This window comes from Felis catus, chromosome A2, assembly GCF_018350175.1.
Source record: "Felis catus isolate Fca126 chromosome A2, F.catus_Fca126_mat1.0, whole genome shotgun sequence".
NCBI classification, from domain to species: domain Eukaryota; kingdom Metazoa; phylum Chordata; class Mammalia; order Carnivora; family Felidae; genus Felis; species Felis catus.
In genome coordinates, this window is record NC_058369.1 from 7,007,753 (window position 1) to 7,025,562 (window position 17,810).

Consider the following 17,810-nt stretch of genomic DNA (forward strand, 5'->3'; position numbering starts at 1 on the left):
TGAGACAGAATGTGGGGGTTCAGAGCTGTTGGGTGGGTGGGGAAAGCCTTCACCTTAGGGGGCATTTGAGCAGAGATGTAAACTGACAGCACCATGTTGTAATCTGGGGTGGAGCCCCCTTGGCAGTTCAAAGGCCATGAAAAAAAAAACAACTGCTTGGGACACATGCAGTAGCACGGGGGCCAGTGGAGCAAGCCTGGGAGTCCCAAGACGAGGCTAGAGCTGGGTCAGGGTGCCGGTCATGGGGGCACCCTATGGATTTCCTGGAAGGACTTTGCCTTGTATTCTCCCATGTCGTGGGAAGTCAGTGGAGGGTTTTGAGCAGAGGGGTTGGCAACTAATTTCTGAATCGCTGGCTTCTGGGTTGACAGGTTAAGGAAGGACAAGGGCACAAACAGGGCCATTAGAAAGCTCTTGCAGAATTCAGGGTAGATACAGTGGTGGCCAGCTGAGTAGTAGCGGGGGAGGCTCGAGGATCCCATTGATGAACGTAGTGGCAATTTTCATTTCCAGATAGTGGCCTTTTGTATTCCCCTGCAGCGTACCTTTTCTGTTGCTGGTATACAGTTTGTGATTCCCGTTCTTCCCAGTTGTGAACAATGCTGCTTTAAGAAGTTGGGTCCGCGCTTTCTGGAGCATCGGTGAGTTATTCCAGGAGCGTGAATTGCTGGGTTGTGAGGTCTGTGCGTGTTCAGCTTACCGGTATGAACACCAAAGTCATTTCTGCAGTGGTTGTGTAAGGCTCGGGATGTGTGCATGTGGTAACAGTTGAAACAAGGTCTACTGAAGCGCACAGGGGTTCTTAATCCACACATGTACAGCTGCGTTATTACACCGAGCAAATCCATGTAATCACCAGACAAAAAACACTACCAGGGTAGCTGATACCCTTTCTTGCATATGCAGGTGGCAAACCCGTCCCTAGTCTCCACAGGTAACCGGTGTTCTGACTGACGGCATGGCTTGGGTTGTTTTCAAACTCTGTACAAATGGAACCGAACAGGGTGTGTTCTTTTGTGTCTGTCTGATTTTGCCCAGTATTTCTGTTAAATTGACCCTTATTATTTAGAGTATCTCTAAGTACATTTTTGTGTGTGTTCTGTTTGCATATTCCACAGTTATTTAAGTACTTTGTGTCGGTTTACATTTCACGTTTCAGTTTGGGGCTCTTGTGAATAATGCTGCTATGGACACACTTTAACGTTTCTGATGGTGCACAGGTGCATGTATTTCTCTTGGGTCTGTGCCCTGGACTGAAATTTATGGGTCGAGTGGGGTGCATATGTTTATTCTTTGTACATGATGCCAATTTTCCAAAGTGGTTGTGCAACTTTGTTTTGCAACAAGCTATTTTATGACATTGGATAGGATGCTGAAGTTGCCTGCCTTTTTCTTCCTGTGATTTATATTTTCCACGTATATATTCCACAAAACTCTGGATGAGTTTTGTACATACCTTCTCCCACTCTGGTGTGTGTCTCCAGTGTTCTAATAGGTGTATTTTCATGAGATGAGTTAATTTTAATGTCCTTGAATCTTTATGGACAGCACTCTTCTGTACCCGTGTAAGAAATATTTGCCTACCCAGAAGGCAGGATGACATTCTATAATTTCTTCTGCAAGTTGTTTTTTCCTTTAATATATATACCTTTAGATCTACAGTCATGTGAGATTGATTTTTGTGTGTGTTGTGTGAGGTAAGATTAAGTTTTATTTTTTCCATATTAACCCAGCATTATTTACATAAAAAGTATATCTTGGGGCACCTGGGTGGCTTAGTTAGTTAAGCATCTGACTCTTGATTTTAGCTCAAGTCATGATCTCATGGTTGGTGAGTTTGAGCTTTGTATCAGTCTGCTGAGTGTGGAGCCTGCTTGGGATTCTCTCTCTGTCTTTTCCCTGCTCATGCTCGCTCACTCGCTCTCTCTCTGTCTCCCCCCCCCCCCTTCCCCTGCTCATGCACTCTCTCACAATAAATGAATAAGATGCCTGAGTGACCAGTCAGTGAAGCAGTGGACTCTTGATTTCAGCGCAGGTAATGATCTTGAAATTCATGGGATTGAGCCCCACATCAGGTTCCTTGCTGACACTGTGCAAAGTCGGCTTCTGATTCTCCCTTTATCTCTGCCCCTCCCCCTCTCATGCTTGCCCTCTCTCAAATAAGTAAACATTAAAAAAAAAAGTATGTGTTTGCCCTAGGAATTTGAGATGTTACCTTTGTCGTGTGTGTGTGTACACACACACGCACACACACACACACACATATATATGTGTACATATATATATATTTTTTTTTTTTGGAGGGGTAGAGGAAGAGGGAATCTTTTTTTTTCTAAGGATCCTTTTTTCATGTTTGTTTTTGAGGGAGAGACAGTGCAAGTGGAGGAGGGCAGATAGAGAATCCAAAGCAGGCTCTGTACTGTCAGCACAAAGCCTGACATGGGACTTGAACCCCGGAACCATGAGACCATGACCTGGGCTGAAGTTGGATACTCAACTGACTGAGCCACCCAGGTGCCCGGGGAGAGAGAGAGAATCTTAAGCAGGCTTCATGCCCAGCATGGAGCCCAATGCAGGGCTTGATCTCATGACTGTGAGATCAAGACCTGAGCCGACATCAAGAGTTGGACGCAACCAACTGAACTACCTGGGCATCCCACCTTCGTCATATCTTGAATTTCAGATGTCTAATTCTGGACTTTATTCTGCTGATTTATTTGTTCATGTACCATGCCACAGTATTTAAATTATAAGAAGCTTTATAATAAGTCTTAATGTCTGGAATGTCTAGTTCCCCTCACAGTTTTTCTTTTTCAGTGTTTTCCTACGTTTTCTTGCTTGTTTGGGTTTTTTTTAAGATTTTTTTTTTTTTTTAAGTAATTTCTATACCCAACTAGGGTCTCGAACTTACAATCTCGAAATCAAGAGTCATATGCTCTACTGACTGAGCCAGCTGGGCACCGCTGTTTGCTTTTTATATGCACTTTCCTATTATTTTGTCCAACTCCATAAAATTAGCTTTTGGGTATTTTTATTGTCATTGCCTTGAGTTTATAAGTTAACTTGAGGAGAACTGACATTTCTATAATGTAAAGTCATTCAAGAACAGAGAATGACTTTCCATTTGTTCAGGTCTATTTTCGTGTTTAATGTTTAAAAGTTTTAAACATTAAATAATGTTTAAAAGTTTTCCATGTACAAGTTTTCTGCTTGTTAAGTTTTGTCTAAGTATTTAGTCATTTATTATAAATGAGACTTTTCCCTATCATTACGTTTTCTCTTCACAGTTTCTGTACATGAAAGCTGCTAATTTTGTAACTTGTTACTTCACTGAATTGTTTCTTGAGTTAGCTTTATTCTTTTCTGGGGTTTTCCAGGTATACTGCCATATTACCTGCAAATTGAGACATCTTATTTACCAGTTCTTAGGCCTCTGATTGTTTTTGCTTGTCTAATTGCATTGGCTAATAACCTCTAATACAATGATATATCATGGGCATCCTGGCTCTGTTCTAGAAGAGATACCCTTCTTGTTTTCCCATTAATTAAGATAATGTCTTTTAGAACTAAGGTATTATATTTATTTTATCATACTGAGAAGGTATCCTCTATTCTTGAATGTTTTATCATGAATGGGTGTTAACATTTGCTAGTTTTTTTGAACATCTATGAAGAGGGTCATGATTCTTCTGATTTATTAATAAATTATATGATATTAATAAATATCTCAATATTCAACAAATCTTGCATTCCTGGAGTGAATTTCACTTGGTCATGGTGTATTTTCTTAATGTGGTGCTGGATCCTTTTTGCTAGTATTTTGTTTAGAATTTTTTTAGTGCTATTCATGTGTGATAATTGGTCTATAGTGTTTTTTTGGTTTTTTTTGTTTGTTTGTTTTGTACTGTGTATGATTAGGTGTTGGTATTATACTTGCTTCATAAAGAATTGGGTGCGCCAGAATAATTTATATGGCATTAGGACTGTGTGGTTAGGAAAGATTTGGTAGAATTCCTTGTAAAACCATCTGAGTCAAGTTCTTATTAGTGGCGTATTTCTTTAGGAATTGTCTTTCTTTCATAGAAATTGGTCTTTCTCGAGCTTTCCAACCTGAATGGGATCAGAGTTGGTAATCTGTATGTTCCTAGGAAATTGTCCATTTCATTAGCATGGAGATCAGCAAGTAGTCTTATGATTTTTAAAATGTTTTTTGATTCCGTGGTCATCAACTTTTTTTATATATTTGCTTTCTCTTTTCTTGGATCAAGTGAGCTACTGGTTTGTTTTGTTTGTTTGTTTAAAAATGGAATTTTGACTAATTAGAGCTGCTATTTTTGTAATTTCCGCATTATTCTGCTTTTCTCTCCACTCTTGCCTTATGCTTTGTTTTGGCTTATTTTTCTTTTTCCAGTTTTTTTTTCTTAAGTGGCAATTAATTTATTCTTATTCTTTTATTGACAAATATTTTGTCCAGTGGGTTTTCCTCTGATTACTGCTTTAAAGTACATTTCATAGATTCTAAAATGTATTTTTGGTCATCATTATTTCTTTGAAGTTTTGTCATTTCAGTCTGGATTTCCCCTTTCATTCAGGAGTTAGAAAGAGGTTTTTAAATTTCCAGGCACAAGAATCGTTTTCATTTTTGTTCGTAAATTCTAGGTTTATTGCATGCTGAATTTCTACAACTTGAATATAACAGGCCTAGATGTAGATTGGGGGTGGGACATTAATCCTGCTTGATGATATCTTAGTTTTCTGGATCTGTGGTTTGGTGTCTGTCATTAATTTTGGAAAATTCTCATCTGTTATTTAAAATATTCTGGGTTTTCATTCTCTCATTCTCCCCCACTCCCCCACCTTGGTATTCCATAACACATATGTTACGCCTTTTGTAAATTGTCCCACAGTTCTTGGGTATTATGTTTGTCTTCATTCTTTTCTTTTCCTCTTTGCATTTCAGTTTTAGAAGTTTCTATCGAGGTATCTTCAAGTTCACAGAGTCTTTTTTTCCAGCCAGATCCAGTCTCCTGCACCCATCAAGGACAGTCTTCATTTCTGTTGCCATGCTTTTGATTTCTGGCATTTCCTTTTGATTCTTAGAGTTTTCGTTTCTCACCTTACCCATTTCGTCTTGCACGTTTGCTTTTTCCATTAGAACACTTAGCGCATTGGGCGCCTGGGTGGCTCAGTCAGTTAAGTATCTGACTCTTGGTCTTGGCTCAGGTCTTGATCTCACGGTTGTGAGTTAGAGCCCTGGGTTGGGCTCCATGCTGGGCATGAAGCCTCCTTATAAAAAAGAAAGGAGAGGGGAGGGGAGGGGAGGGGGGAAGGAAAGAGAAAGAAAGAACACTTAGAATATTAGCCATAGTTATTTTAGATTTCTGGTCTGACAATTCCAAAATCTCTGGCATAAATGAGTCAGGTTCTGATGCTTGCTTTGTCATTTATAGACTGTTTCTACTTGCCTTTTAACATGGCTTGCATTTTTTTTTTTTTTTTTAAGTTTGACAGGATGCGTTAATTGAAGGGATCCTCAGTGTGTTTTCATTTCTCTGGCTAGAGGTTAGCCTGTGGTTAGTGGTTCCTGTAGGTATTGTGTCAGAGGCCAGAGTTTCCTTTGGTGTCCTTATTTTTGTCTCCCCTACTTCTTTGGGTTCTTCTAGAGAATCCTTAAATAGGGGCTGAGACTAGTAAGTCTTCTAACTGTAGTCTCCGTACAGGAGCCCAAGAAAATCCTATCTTTCTTCAGTTTAGGCAACATGAGTTCCTTTATGTTTGTCTTCAGCCCATTGCTTCTTTTCTGAATTCAGGATAAAATGTGATTTTTTTTTTTAAACCTACCCAATTACTCTTTGAGAATCTCAGTAAATAAATAGGCTGCTTTTTAAAAAAAATTGTTTTATTTTATTTTTGAGACAGAGAGAGAGACAGAATGTGAGTGGCGGAGGGGCAGAGAGGGGGCCATAGAATCTGAAGCAGGCACCAGCCCCATGTGAGGCTTGAACTCACGAACCATGAGATCATGACCTAAGCGAAAGTCGGTTGCTTAACCAGCTGAGCCACCCAGGCGCCCCAAATAAGTATGCTTCTTAAAGGCAAGTTGGAACCATGTATCTCTGACAATTGTTTTGACTTATATTTGTCATCACTTTCTTTTTTTTTTTAATTTTTTAATGTTTTATTTTTGAGAGAGAGAGTCGAGAGGGGGAGGGGCAGAGAGAGAGGGAGACACAGAATCCAAAGCAGACTCCAGGCTCTGAGCTGTCGCACAGAGCCTGATGTGGGGGGGCTTGACCTCATGAACCACAAGGTCATGACCTGAGCCATAGTTGGATGCTTAACCGACTGAGCCACCCAGGTGCCCCTGTCATGATTTTCTAAAAACTAGTTTCATTACCTCATTCGAGAAGACAGCAGATGGGAATACTTTACATAGATTAACTGCCGTCATCCCCACACCACTGTAAGCTTGTCATTCACCTAGAGAAGACACCAGTGAGGGGAGTCTGTTTACCTGCTAGAAACACTGTTGTTCAAGTGCTTACACGCTAGTGGGTCAGTTTGGCTGGTGGTGCCTGACAAGAGGGCTGTGTGGTCACGGGTTTCTGTCTCTGTTTGCCTTCCTGCATCCTTCCTGTGCACCTGCAGGGCTTCCATGCAGGTCATTGAGTGGTGGTGGCACTCGCACACCTGTGAGCCAAGGAGCCCAGTGTGCCGCAGGCCTCGGTGAAAGTTTTCCTAGGCTCATTAGTGAAGAGCAATCGCATGCTGGCTTTTGCCAAGTTTGGGTGAGAAAAATGCGTGTACCCTAGAGGCCAGGCCCAGGAGGAGGAGAGCACTTTCCCTGCATTTATTACAATGGGACCGTTTCTTTAATTGGGAGCCTTGGGAACCCAGTGCAGCTACTCTCTGTGCAGTCCCTCCATCACATCAATTACAAGAGCAGAAGCAAACCGAATTCCCACCTACACCCAGGTGGCCGGAACTCTTGAGTCTCGTTGGATTTCCCTGCCATTCTCAGGTTACACAATCTCTCTGGAGGGGCCTTGTAATCCCACTCCTACCCAGTCTTCAGGTCTCATGGTAGCTTTCCGTTGTCGGGGCCTTTCCAGCAGGAACCAGCTCTATCTTATGTAATGTTTGGGTAACTACAATCACTCAGGTTACCCTCTAGGGAGCCAACGAGTATCAGTTAAGTGTCTTACGCTGAATTAGACTTTGAGAGGAGAGACCATAAGACACAGTACTGCCTTTAAGGGACTAAAGGGCTAGGAAGAGAGGCATGTAAACAAACAAGATCGCTAGTGTGGCCAATTAGTCCATTCAGGAGGTTCTGAGGAGGCGATATTGACAATCCGAGAAAGCCACAGAGAGATAATGGGTGCTAAGTGTAGAAATGTAGACAGCTTTTATGTATAGTGTTCCAGATCATGAGTGAGTTAAGCATGCCAATCCTGAGTGCAAAGGCACAGAAAGAAAATCACATTCTCTGACAGGTAACCGAATCTTTCAAGTAGTAGATAAAGCAGGAGGGGTGACATGGGATAGATTATACAATACACAGCATCTGCATCAACATTTTATGTGTCAGTCTCAAGTATTAATTGGAAGTTGATGGAAATTCACTGACGTTTGATGAGATTTGCAGTTTAGTAGAATGTAATGAAGGGGGCTATTTATATTTGCTGCATAATAAACTACCCAAAACACAGTGGTTTGAAACCACCACCGTTTGGCTTATTGTTGGTTGACAGTCTGGGCTATGCTTGGCCAGGCTCCCTCATGTTGACCCGGGGCTGCCAGTAGGCTGGCCCAGTACCTTCACTCAAGACGTCAGCCTCCAACAGTCCAGACAAGACCAGTACCTGCACCGGCAGAGCATGTTCTTCAAGTCCATGTTGATGTCGCCTTTGCTGGCACCCAGTTGACCAGTACAATCACATGGCTGAGCCCAGAGTGGAAGGGTAATCAGAGTCACATAGAAGGGTTGTGGGTACAGGAAAGGGAAGAAATGGTGGCCATTTCTGGAATCACCATAGGGCCACTGTTTCTATTGGAAGACTCCAAATGGGAGAAAATAGTTTAAGATCGATAGAATTGACAGATAGTAACTGCACATGCTTAAACAATTTGGTAGGTTTGGGCCAACGTGTCCACCAGTGAAATCATTACCACATTCAAAACAGTGAACTCCCAAAAGATTCCTTTGTGAACCCTCCAGGGCCTTTCCCAGGCAATTACTGGTAGGCTTTTTGTCAGTACAGGTCAGTTTGCATTTTCTGGAGCTTTCTGTAAATGAAATGGTACCATACATACTCTTCTGTCTGGCTTCTTCCAGCAAAGTTATTTTGAGTTTCTTCTGTTTTGTCACATTAAGGTCAGAGTTTTTGCATTGTGGAAAAGACAGGCTTTTAAAATTAAAATTTCCTTTATACTAGTGAGGCCTTCCAGCCTCTGGCTAAGCATTTTGAGTGGTGATGCATCACACTTCTCTGAGTGGTTTATTCCAACTTTGTTTTCCTTTTGTGAGTCAAAACCTAACTTCCAATCATTTGTTGTCCAACTGGTATCTCACCAACAACATTGAAAGGCATCATACCTGCAAGATAGGATGCCAGTGTGAGCCATGCCTCTGGAGAGTAGCTCAGGGTGGAGGTTCTCATGCCCTCTGGTGGAAGATGCAGAGATCTGAGCAGGCAACTTGTTTGGAGTGCCTTATGTGTGGAAACAGCACATGGTGTGCAGGCATGGAAATGAGTGTGCAGGAATGGAAAAAAAACTCGGTTTCCCAGTGAGATGCTGATCGCAGGAGACCAAAGCACATTCTTGTATGAGATTTAAATTTTTTGTAAAGCTGCTAAGACCTTGGTAATAAGTAGCTCCTATCTGAAGGGCTTCAAAAACCATAAATCTGGCTAATTCCCTGACTCCTGTGTACTCCTGGGACAGAGTAAACTCTACAAGCTCTAGTCACTGGCTCCATGCTTCTGTACCTTCAAGTCTTGATGTAGGCAGGTGAAAGCACTTTCCAGCCAGGTTCTACCTGAGGCCTACCATTCACTTGTGTTTTTAGAGACATTAGAGCCTTTATCATAGCTCTCTTTTTTGGGCATTGGAAATTATAAGAGTTGTCTATGGATGGCAACCTATCTGGTTGGTTGATAGAAGTCCCTTTTCAGTAGAGAAGAATGACTCAGTTGGATGACAGTGGCCTTTGATCCTATGTGGTTTTTTTTTTTTCCCCTGGGTGCATCTCCAGTGGTTTGCAATGGGCTTTATGCTGAAGTTAGGCAATAGCTCTTGATGGAGTTGGGTTTGGCCAGTAGATGGGACGAGAGGGTGGGGGTCCACATCCATGAGACAAGGCCATAGAGACTCAGCCAACTTTGTACAAAAGAATCTCTTAGTCCTTCAGCTGGTGGGATAAATTGCACCTTATAGGCCTGCCTCAGACCTAAGGAGGACAGAGCTCTTCCAAGAAGGGAGGTCAGTAGGAGGAGAGATACATACCATTTCCTAAAGCAGTCCACTTGGACACAATGCTAGGAATGTCTCACCTCAGATCAGCAGAGGACATTTTCAGATAGTAGTTATAGGTCAGTGATTTCTGTGCTGCTGTTAGCCATTTTGCAAAGTGGAGAAAATAGGAGCATCTGCCTCCTTAAGGTGGTTGTGAAAATGAACTGAGTTAATACATCTATGTGCTTGGAGGAATGGCCTGGCATACTGTAAACACAAAACAGTCAACTTAGCAAGTATCTATTAGGATGTTCCACATAGTAGGCACTGGAAATAAAAGCAGATAATAAGAACAGCCAACATTCTTCTGGAGTTTTGAGATCATTAAAGTATCTGTTTTTCAGCAAATGTGCATTGGTGCTTCCGTTCCTGACTTGTGGCCTCTTCCATGCCACTGGCTGGAGGCCAGTATCTTGGGTCCATTCCATTCTGGGCCTTAGGAAAACTAGGGTTGTGGCCCCTCACTTCATATTTCCTGCATTTTCCTTTCCTTGAGTCCTTTGTGTCATGGCAGACCAGGTGGTTCTCATCCAGGAGTGATTTTGCTCCTAGGGGACATCTGGCAATGTCTGGAGTCATTTTTTATTTTTATGACCAGGGTGAAGGAGGACACCACTAGTACCTAGTATGCAGAGGCCACAGGTGCAGCTAAACACCCTATAATGCATAGGACAGAAATACCAGCAAGAATTATCTGGTCCTAAATGTCAACAGTACCCAGGTTGAAAAACCCAGTGATAGAAAAATAATTTCTATACTAGGCACTAAGGGGAAGGTGGAGGGCAATCAGATACTGTTCAAGGCTCATTAGGATGGTCCTATCGTCTTGGCTTCATCTAATTCTGCCCAGGTCTCCAGGGAAGGAGTTTCATGGAGTAGTTGGACGCTAGGACCTTACTGCACTGAATACAAAGTGATTTTATTTTTGAGGGGCACTTTGTGTCACACCCTCAGACACTTGCTGGGGAAGAATGCAGCTAGGCAGAGCCTTCCAGGGTGCAGGATCCTACCCAGTAAAAGGGGCACAAGATGGGGACACATAAATGCTGTGTTCATCCATATAATACCCACTACTTTATGAGAATCTCTATATAAGACGCTTAACACTAGCTGTCTATAATCACCCCAACAGTTATTTACAAATGAAGAATGTGAGGCTGCTTAGAGACAGAGTAAATATCCTAGTAAATGGTAGAGTTAGGATTCAAACATTGGAATCTGCCTAAGTCCAAATGTAGTGATAATCAAGAGGGTACAGTAGTCCTCAAGTCAACCTAAAATATTTTTTTTGCTTTCAGTTCAAGAGAATCTATCCATTCTACCCAATCCAGCTCAACCGGTATAAAGGATGCTTTGTCCTCTTGGTTCCCTGTTGTGGGGGGTCTCTGGGGCCATTTCCTGGTCTGTACAGATCTGACGTCCAGCATGTGGTGTTCCTGGGGCTGTTCAGAGGGCTAAGCTTTGAACACAGCGCCTCTCCTATGTGGCTTCCTTGATGCCCTGAGTCAGCTCTGGAGATGCACTCAGCTCCATCTGGACTCATATCCTGTTCAACCCTCTCTGGTCAGGTTTTCCAACTCTGTTCTGCTGGTAATGAATCCCTCCTCTGTGCCATCCTCCTCACTCCATGGCAGTGCAAGCTACTGTAGTTAGTAGGGTCAAAGGAATGGCTGGCTGTTCACAGTCTCTGCACCTTTTCTGGGCCAACACAGATGCTGGTGGCCCTCATGGATCATGGTGGCTAACACTGAGTCCTTATGCCAGACACTGCTCTGAGCACTCTTAGGTGTAACATTTAATCCCCACCAGAACTCTTCAGGAAATGTATTGTCATCATTATTACAGATGAGGGCATAGAGACACAGAGAAGTAACTTGTGTAAGAGCATGCCATTTAGTGAATAATGGCAGATTTGAACCCAGAGCCCTCTTAGCCACTGTGCTCTGCTGTGCCTCAAAATATGGCAAGTGCTATGAAAACTGGACTGGGTAGGATGTCAAGGTAGGTCTCTGAAGAGCTGTGAGTTTTGATTTGAAGCCTGACTATGAGAGGGAGCCAGGTGTGTGAAGATTTGGCAAAGTGTGCACCAGGCAAGGAAGACCGCAAGTAGACCAGGGCTTTCTTTCACTTAAAATAGACGCTACAGGGGCGCCTGGGTGGCGCAGTCGGTTAAGCGTCCGACTTCAGCCAGGTCACGATCTCGTGGTCCGTGAGTTCGAGCCCTGCGTCGGGCTCTGGGCTGATGGCTCAGAGCCTGGAGCCTGTTTCCGATTCTGTGTCTCCCTCTCTCTCTGCCCCTCCCCCGTTCATGCTCTGTCTCTCTCTGTCCCAAATAATAAATAAACGTTGAAAAAAAAATTTTTTTAAATAAATAAATAAATAAAATAGACGCTACAATGAGTTTCTTGAAGAAGATTCTTATTAACATCCTCCGTATAGGTCAACGGGCACCACCCAAGCAAGATTCAGTAAGTAAAATTTAATGGGGTGAGGGAGATCCATATGATAGATAGTGGTTTCCACACTGAGACCAGGGAAGCCATGGTCCAGCATTCGTGGTGCTAGAAGCTAGAACATAACTGAGAAGGGCAAACATGAGTCAGTAATGTGAAACACTTGTCATTCCTGTCCCCCATCTTCCCAGTGCACTCCTTGCCTTCTCCCTTGATGCTTACAGGAGTCTGTGTCCTTGAAATAGTGTGCTTTCATGAGAAGTGTAGTTATTGGTTGACCATTCTTTTTCTTGGATGTATGACAAGACTTTTGGTGTGCTACTTCACGTCTGTGTTCAGGAGTGTTTTTCTTCTAGTAAACCATTAATAGTATTTATGTCCTTTCTTCAGATTACATATTCAAGGACACCAGTTATCAGCACTGTTGATCTCTGTTGTCCGTCTTTAACTTTGGTTATCACTGGAAGTAAGCTCCTCTCCTGAAAAGCTTCCTCAGAGCCCCTTTCATGTCCCTGTTCCTCAGGCTGTAGATGAAGGGGTTCAGCGTGGGGGTGACCACTGTGTACATCACTGAGGCTATTGAACCCTTTCTGGACGGATGGGCTGTTCCAGAAGTGAGGTAGACCCCAAGGCCTGCACCATAGAACAAGGAGACCACCAAGAGGTGGGACCCACAGGTGGAAAAGGCTTTGTACTTCCCCACAGCAGAAGAAATGCCCATTATGCAGGAGATAATTCTAGAATAAGAGAAAAGGATCCCAGTCAGGGGAATAACACCCAACAGGCCAGTTACAAAATACAGTAGGATGTCATTGACAAGGGTGTCAGAACAGGCAAGCTTGAGGATCTGAGCAAGTTCACAGAAGAAGTGGGGGATTTCTGTCTCTTTGCAGAAGGCCACCCTCAAAACCATCAGACTTTGCAACAAAGAATATGTCAGGCAGATTAACCAAGAAAGCAGAAGCAGGAGACCACAGAGGCTAGGGTTCATGATGACCAGGTAGTGCAGGGGGTGACAGACGGCCACAAACCGATCATAGGCCATCACGGTCAGTAGCAAATTATCTAATCCAGCAAAAATCATGAAAAAACACATTTGGGCAAGGCAGCCTTCATACGTGATGGCGTTGCTCCGTGTCTGGATGTTCACTAACATCTTGAGGACAGTGGTGGAGGTGAAACAGATATCAGTGAGGGACAGGTTGGCGAGGAAGAAGTACATGGGGGTGTGGAGGTGGGGGTCAGAGCTGATGGCCAGAACGATGAGCAGGTTCCCTAAAACACAGACCAGGTACATATAGAGAAACAGCCCAAAAAGGAGGGGCTGCAGGTTTATATCTTCTGAAAGCCCCAGAAGGATGAATTTTGAAATAGCTGTTTGGTTCCCTGCTTCCATATGATTTATGGAAATTGCCTGGGAAGAGGCAAGAATAATGTTAAGACAGTGACAAAACAAGATTGCGCCATACACAATAAACTCGTTCATTCATGAAGTCTTATCTTACCTAAGAGTCGTGATTTCTTTCGTTGAACAAAGTCTCCTCAGTAAATACCCTCCCTTCCCTGCTTCTACCACTGCTACTGGGACCATCTCTTTATTTATTTTTTAGTTATTTTTAAGTAATCTCTACACCCAGTGTGGGGCTCGAACTCATGACCCTGAGATCAAGGTGCCCCCAGGATCACATCATTAAAATGAATGCCCCACACCATGCAGGGGGGGGGGGGGGGGGCGGGTCTCCTCTGCATCATCCCCAACTCAGTTGTTCTACCTCTGTTGTGTAGTTCCTGTGAAAGGACCATCAGCCTCATGAGCATCTCCTTTCTGCCCTGTTAGCTGTGGTGTCTTCAAGTCCAGGGAAATGGAGAGAAGAGGGAAATCATGAGGAATTGCAGAATTTAATGATATTTTTTGCTCTCATGCCATTTACCAGTATCTGTTTGGTATCTTACCAGTATCTGGGAATGGAACATTCTCATCTGAAGTCTGACTCAGAGAAGGATGCTGTGCAAAGACTTTTATAGATAATTCTTCAACAATTATAGTAACGTCTCCATTGCTGTCCCAATCTGTCCCTCTGTCACCATGATAATGATCAAAGTACCATAATATGCTTCAGTCCCAAGGACTAAATCAGACCATACATTCTAATTATACCCTGCATGTTTGTATTGTAGTTCTTTCTATTTCTTTAGGTTAGGACGACTCTGCATCTTCTATTTCATTTTTATTTCATACTCCAAGCACTTAGCACAGTACCTGCTGCTCTGTCTCTATTGGTTGGATGAGTGACAGAAGAAATTTGCAGGGTACTACAAATTTGGTAAGGTATAATTTCCCTACCATAAAATCCTTTAACGAAGAACCATCTATCTTGAAGGCTTTTCAACTGAACATAAAGAGAATGAGAGCCCTTTTTTTTGCACTCTGTTAAAAAAAAAAAAAGAAGAAGAAGTAAGCCTGGTTTCTGTTTGCATATTAGGTCTCTGCAACAGGAGGTAATTTCTAAACTCAGGGGCAGCTGTCTTCAATTTTATATACATTTAAGAAAAAGCATGCAAAGTTCCTAAACAGAAGAACAATGAAATTACAAAGAATTGGATCAATTGTTTAAAGTACATACAGGGGCACCTGGGTGGCTCAGTCGGTTAAGCATCCGGCTCTTGACTTTGGCACAGTTCACGATCTCACATCGGGCTCTGTGCTGACGGTGCGTAGCCTGCTTGGGATTCTCTCTCCTTTCTCTGCCCCTCTCTCTGCACCGCCCCACCCCCAACTCCCTCTCTCTCAAAATAAATAAACTTTAAAAAAACCTTTTAGAACATAAAGTACATGCAATAATTATGTATTTATCAATAATACCAAACAACATTTAAAGGCAAATTAGGGGCGCCTGGGTGGCTCAGTCAGTTGAGCGTCTGACTTCGGCTCAGGTCATGATCTCGCGGTCTGTGAGTTCAAGCCCCACGTCGGGCTCTGTGCTGACAGCTCAGAGGCTGGAGCCTGCTTTGGATTCTGTGTTTCCCTCTCTCTCTGCCCCTCCCTTGCTCATGCTCTGTCTCTCTCTCTGTCAAAAATAAATAACCATTAAAAAAATTTTTTAAGAAAAGGCAAATTAAAGTCTGAAAGGAGGGAAATTTATAATTTATAAGGAACCATAAAAGTGCAGTTTAATACATTAGCTTTTATTTTTATTTTTCCATTTTAGAGACAGTGTGTATGAGCAGGGAAGGGACAGAGGGAGAGAGGGAACCTTAAGTAAGCTCCACACTCAATGTGTAGCCCAGTGTGGGGAGGGGGTGCTCAATCCCACAGACCATGAGATCATGACCTGAGCAGAAATCAAGAATCAGGCACTCAACCAACTAAGTCACCCAGATGCTTTTAAAAGCAGTAAGAAAATAGTAAGAAAAAAACAAATAGGTCATATTGGCCAAAAAAGACTTAAGTATGAAACTGTTGAAAACATTGCTGTTTATGGTACTTTTAGAATCACTGTAGAGTATCCTGTTCAATCATACTATTTAAAATATTGGCATTGGAGTATTTCTGTTGGAGTGCAATATTTTCAGGGCATTGCTGTTACTGTTAGGCTCTATTTTACTGTTAAGAGTATAATGTTTATAGTGGTGGACACTTTTGAAACTAAAAGGGTGGTTGAGGAAGCCTGGGTGTCTCAGTCCATTAAACGTCCGACTTCAGCTCAGGTCGTCTCATGGTTTGTGAGTTCGAGCCCCACGTCGGGCTCTGTGCTGACAGCTCAGAGCCTGGAGCCTCCTTTGGATTCTGTGTCTCCCCTTCTCTCTGCCCCTCCCCTGCTCATGCTCTGTCTCTCTTTGTTTCTCAATAATAAATGTCATATATATATATGTATATGTGTGTGTGTATATATATATATATATATATATATATATATATATATATATGTTGTTGAAAAACCTTGACTAACAGGACATAGTGTCATGTCATTATAGTGTTAAGTAGAAAGAATGGAACAGGAAGAATAGAAAGCCATTCATGTAGAACAATGGCCGTCTGGAGATGAACTGGGATGGGAAAGAAATTCACCAGAGTGTCCACATTGCTCATATCTGAGAGGTACCTATTTTCTTTTTTTTTTCTTTTTCTATATTAATTTTCCACCATGAGCATCATTGTTTGTGACCATAAAAAAAATTTTTTTAAATGTTTATTCATCTCTGAGAGAGAGACAGAACATGAGCAGGAGGGGAGCAGAGAGCAGGAGACGCAGAATCCGAAACAGGCTCCAGGCTCTGAACTATCAGCACAAAGCCCGACACAGGGCTTGAACTCATGAACCACAAGATCATGACCTGAGCTGAAGTTAGACACTTAACCGACTGAGCCTACCCAGGCACCCCTATTAAAAAAACTTTATGGGGGCGCCTGGGTGGCGCAGTCAGTTGGGCGTCCGACTTCAGCCAGGTCACGATCTCGCGGTCCGTGAGTTCAAGCCCCGCGTCGGGCTCTGGGCTGATGGCTCAGAGCCTGGAGCCTGTTTCGGATTCTGTGTCTCCCTCTCTCTCTGCCCCTCCCCCGTTCATGCTCTGTCTCTCTCTGTCCCAAAAATAAAAATAAAACGTTGAAAAAAAAAATCTTATAAAAAAAAAAAACTTTATGGAGAAATATGTTCACATATTTGAACAGATTTCAGGATGGCCCCTCCTCCCTGTGTCCCTGGGTAAGTCAGGAACACAGAAATCCCTGAATAAAAGATACCTTAGCATGAGCCATTATGCCAGGTCAAGAGGGGGAATGGCATTTGGAAGAGGGAAGAAAAGGGAATGCAGGAGTAAAAGAAATGGCAATTTAGAGATGAAACCAAAAGAAGAAGCTGTATAATAAGTCAGGATTCTCCAGGAAAATAGAACCAATGGACCTGCGAGCTGGAGACCCAGGAGAGCCAAGCTGTGGTTACGGTTCGAGTCTGAAGACCTGAGAACCAGGAGAGCTGATGCAGCTCCAGTCTGTAGCCTGGCAGGCTTGAGTTCTGGGAAGAGCTGACGTGTCAATTCCAGTCTGGAAGCAGGGGCAAGGGCCCCAGCCTGAAGGCAGTCAGGCAGAAAGAATGATGTCTTACTCAGCCTTTTTGTTTTTTCAGGCCTTCAACTGATCTAATGAGGCCCACCCCCATCAGAGAGGGCAATCTGCTTCACTCAGTCCAAATGTTAGTATCCTCCCGAAACACCGTCACAGACACATCCAGAAATGACCAAGTATTTACCATCACAGAAGCATATAGATTATTACCAGTGATTGAGTTAAAGGGTAGCAGCCTACACTAAAAGGCTCTCCACCTGGCTGCAACATTAACGAGTCTGATTGTGAATTGGGAGTAACGTTCACTGCCTGCAGGCCTCTGATGGGAGGCAGCTTTGCTGGGGTCAAAGAATGGGAGATACTTGCTTTGATTCTGAGTATGTTGTCAGTGGTGGTGTGTGTGTGGCACACAGAATGAAAGATCTGATTTAGAGCAGATTTTTCAGATATGAGAGGAGCATAATCAGCCTAGATGACAAAGGCTGATTTGATTGCTTCGGGACTCCAATGGATCACAGGAAGACAGATAAAAGGAACTGTCAACGAGAGGATGGAGACCCACCACGCATAGGACATGGGGAGTCAGGAATGGGTGAGGACGGCTGTGCTGTAAGCCTTGTACATGAAAGTTGGTATTTAGGGAGACTCTGTCTTTGATATCAAAATGGCAGCAAGAACTTTCACTGGACGGCTTCACTCGCCAGTGGGGCTTTAGTTCAGGTCCTCATAGCTTCTCATTTGGGCTTCACATACTTTGGCACCCTGCTAGCCCGTTA

General features: G+C 43.1%; 1 protein-coding gene across 1 annotated transcript; it reads right to left on the reverse strand.

Moving 5' to 3' along the window:
* Positions 1–11,920: 11,920 nt before the first annotated feature.
* LOC101085352 (olfactory receptor 7D4-like) lies at positions 11,921–13,661 on the reverse strand. The gene has a single exon (XM_003981839.6). It carries the CDS (start codon positions 13,456–13,458, stop codon positions 12,430–12,432), a length of 1,029 nt encoding a protein of 342 aa, XP_003981888.4. The 5' UTR covers positions 13,459–13,661; the 3' UTR covers positions 11,921–12,429.
* Between the last annotated feature and the right edge of the window lie 4,149 nt (positions 13,662–17,810).

Excerpts from the sequence above, each read along its gene's own strand:
- LOC101085352 (XM_003981839.6), bottom strand. The coding sequence starts at position 13,458 with ATGAACGAGTTTATTGTGTATGGCGCAATCTTGTTTTGTCACTGTCTT.